This window comes from Sceloporus undulatus, chromosome 6 (assembly GCF_019175285.1).
Source record: "Sceloporus undulatus isolate JIND9_A2432 ecotype Alabama chromosome 6, SceUnd_v1.1, whole genome shotgun sequence".
NCBI classification, from domain to species: Eukaryota; Metazoa; Chordata; class Lepidosauria; order Squamata; family Phrynosomatidae; genus Sceloporus; species Sceloporus undulatus.
The window spans coordinates 123,030,874-123,031,986 of NC_056527.1; the positions used below are offsets into that span (position 1 = coordinate 123,030,874).

The 1,113-nt window shown below is 39.8% G+C and overlaps 1 protein-coding gene across 10 annotated transcripts in view; it reads left to right on the plus strand.

Annotated features, from left to right (window-relative positions):
• ZMAT4 (zinc finger matrin-type 4) overlaps nt 1-717 on the plus strand; it is a 109,866-nt gene extending 109,149 nt beyond the window's left edge. For all 10 annotated transcript variants that reach the window (XR_006104642.1, XM_042475212.1, XM_042475209.1 and 7 more), the window contains one exon: nt 243-717. Coding sequence is in view for 9 of the 10 variants with exons in the window: in XM_042475212.1 (XP_042331146.1) it covers nt 243-258 (16 nt within the window). In the remaining variant the exon portion in view is untranslated. The remainder of the gene's footprint in view (nt 1-242) is intronic.
• Nucleotides 718-1,113: the final 396 nt, after the last annotated feature.

Here is a 1,113-nt window from a genome sequence, read left to right on the forward strand (position 1 = left end):
ATTTTATTTAGTTGAAAGTATAGTCCTGGCCAGTTGAATTAAATGTCCCCAAGAGGACCTAAGTGTATGGGGCAGGTTATATAGGAGAAGACAATCCCATAGGTAACATGGACCCAAAGTCAGGCTTTAAAGGTAATAACCAATACTTTGTACCAGTACCAAATCCTCAGAGTTATTTGCTTTCCAGTTTCTGTTGCAGCTGCATAAAAAGTTTCTCCTTCTCCCCGGGTTTTGTTTTTCAGCCTGAAGAACCAGTAGAAGGTTAATGCGGGAGGCAGCGAAACCGAACCACTACTATTTCTTCGACAAAGGAGAGTCCTTTGCCTACGACTCGGATGCTTTCTTGGACACTGAGCACTCCCTGCGTGGCGTCATTAATGTATAGCTAATCTTTGCTTTGGACAATGAATGGATATTACTTTTATTTTTGATTTTGTGGTGAGTAACAACAAGATTCAGATGGATTTTTTTACCCTTTGGAGAGAGAGTCTATATATTCGACATGAAATCAAAGAGTATCTTTAAGAGAGAGAGAGAGAGAGAAAAGTGAGATATATCAGCCGTCTTCGGAGACCATTGGAATAAAATATTTTTCTTTCTTTCTTTTTTTTCATATTTATTCTTAGATTTCTTCAGAGAGTATAAGATCCTATTAAATTATCCATGATTGTGATGTACGTAACCAGTCTTCAGCAAGAAATAAACATGATATCTTCACCAGGCTTCCCACATGGTTTTTGTTATCTGCATCGGGTGGGAAGACGGCTATAAAACTGGTGCATGAAAGACGACTTCTCCTTATCGAAATCCACAAATGTCTTCACGTTCAGGACAGAGAAAGAAAACTTGAGGATTAAAACAAAAAGGAATGCAGGGCTGAGATTAATACATATTTGCACAGTTCTCCATGGACAGTTTTAGCTTTTCCCACCGCCTTGCAGATGCCGAACACTGGAAGAGGCCTCTAAATAGTCTGGGAACAGTGGTTCCTTAAAGGCTGAGAGCGTTAAAAAGTTGAGGCTCCTTCATCTAGAGGACCGAGTGCCAGGTTTGAAACAGGGTCTTTAAACAGGCGCTGTAAGTTATTTAAAAGTGTCCTGAACACATGGTTTT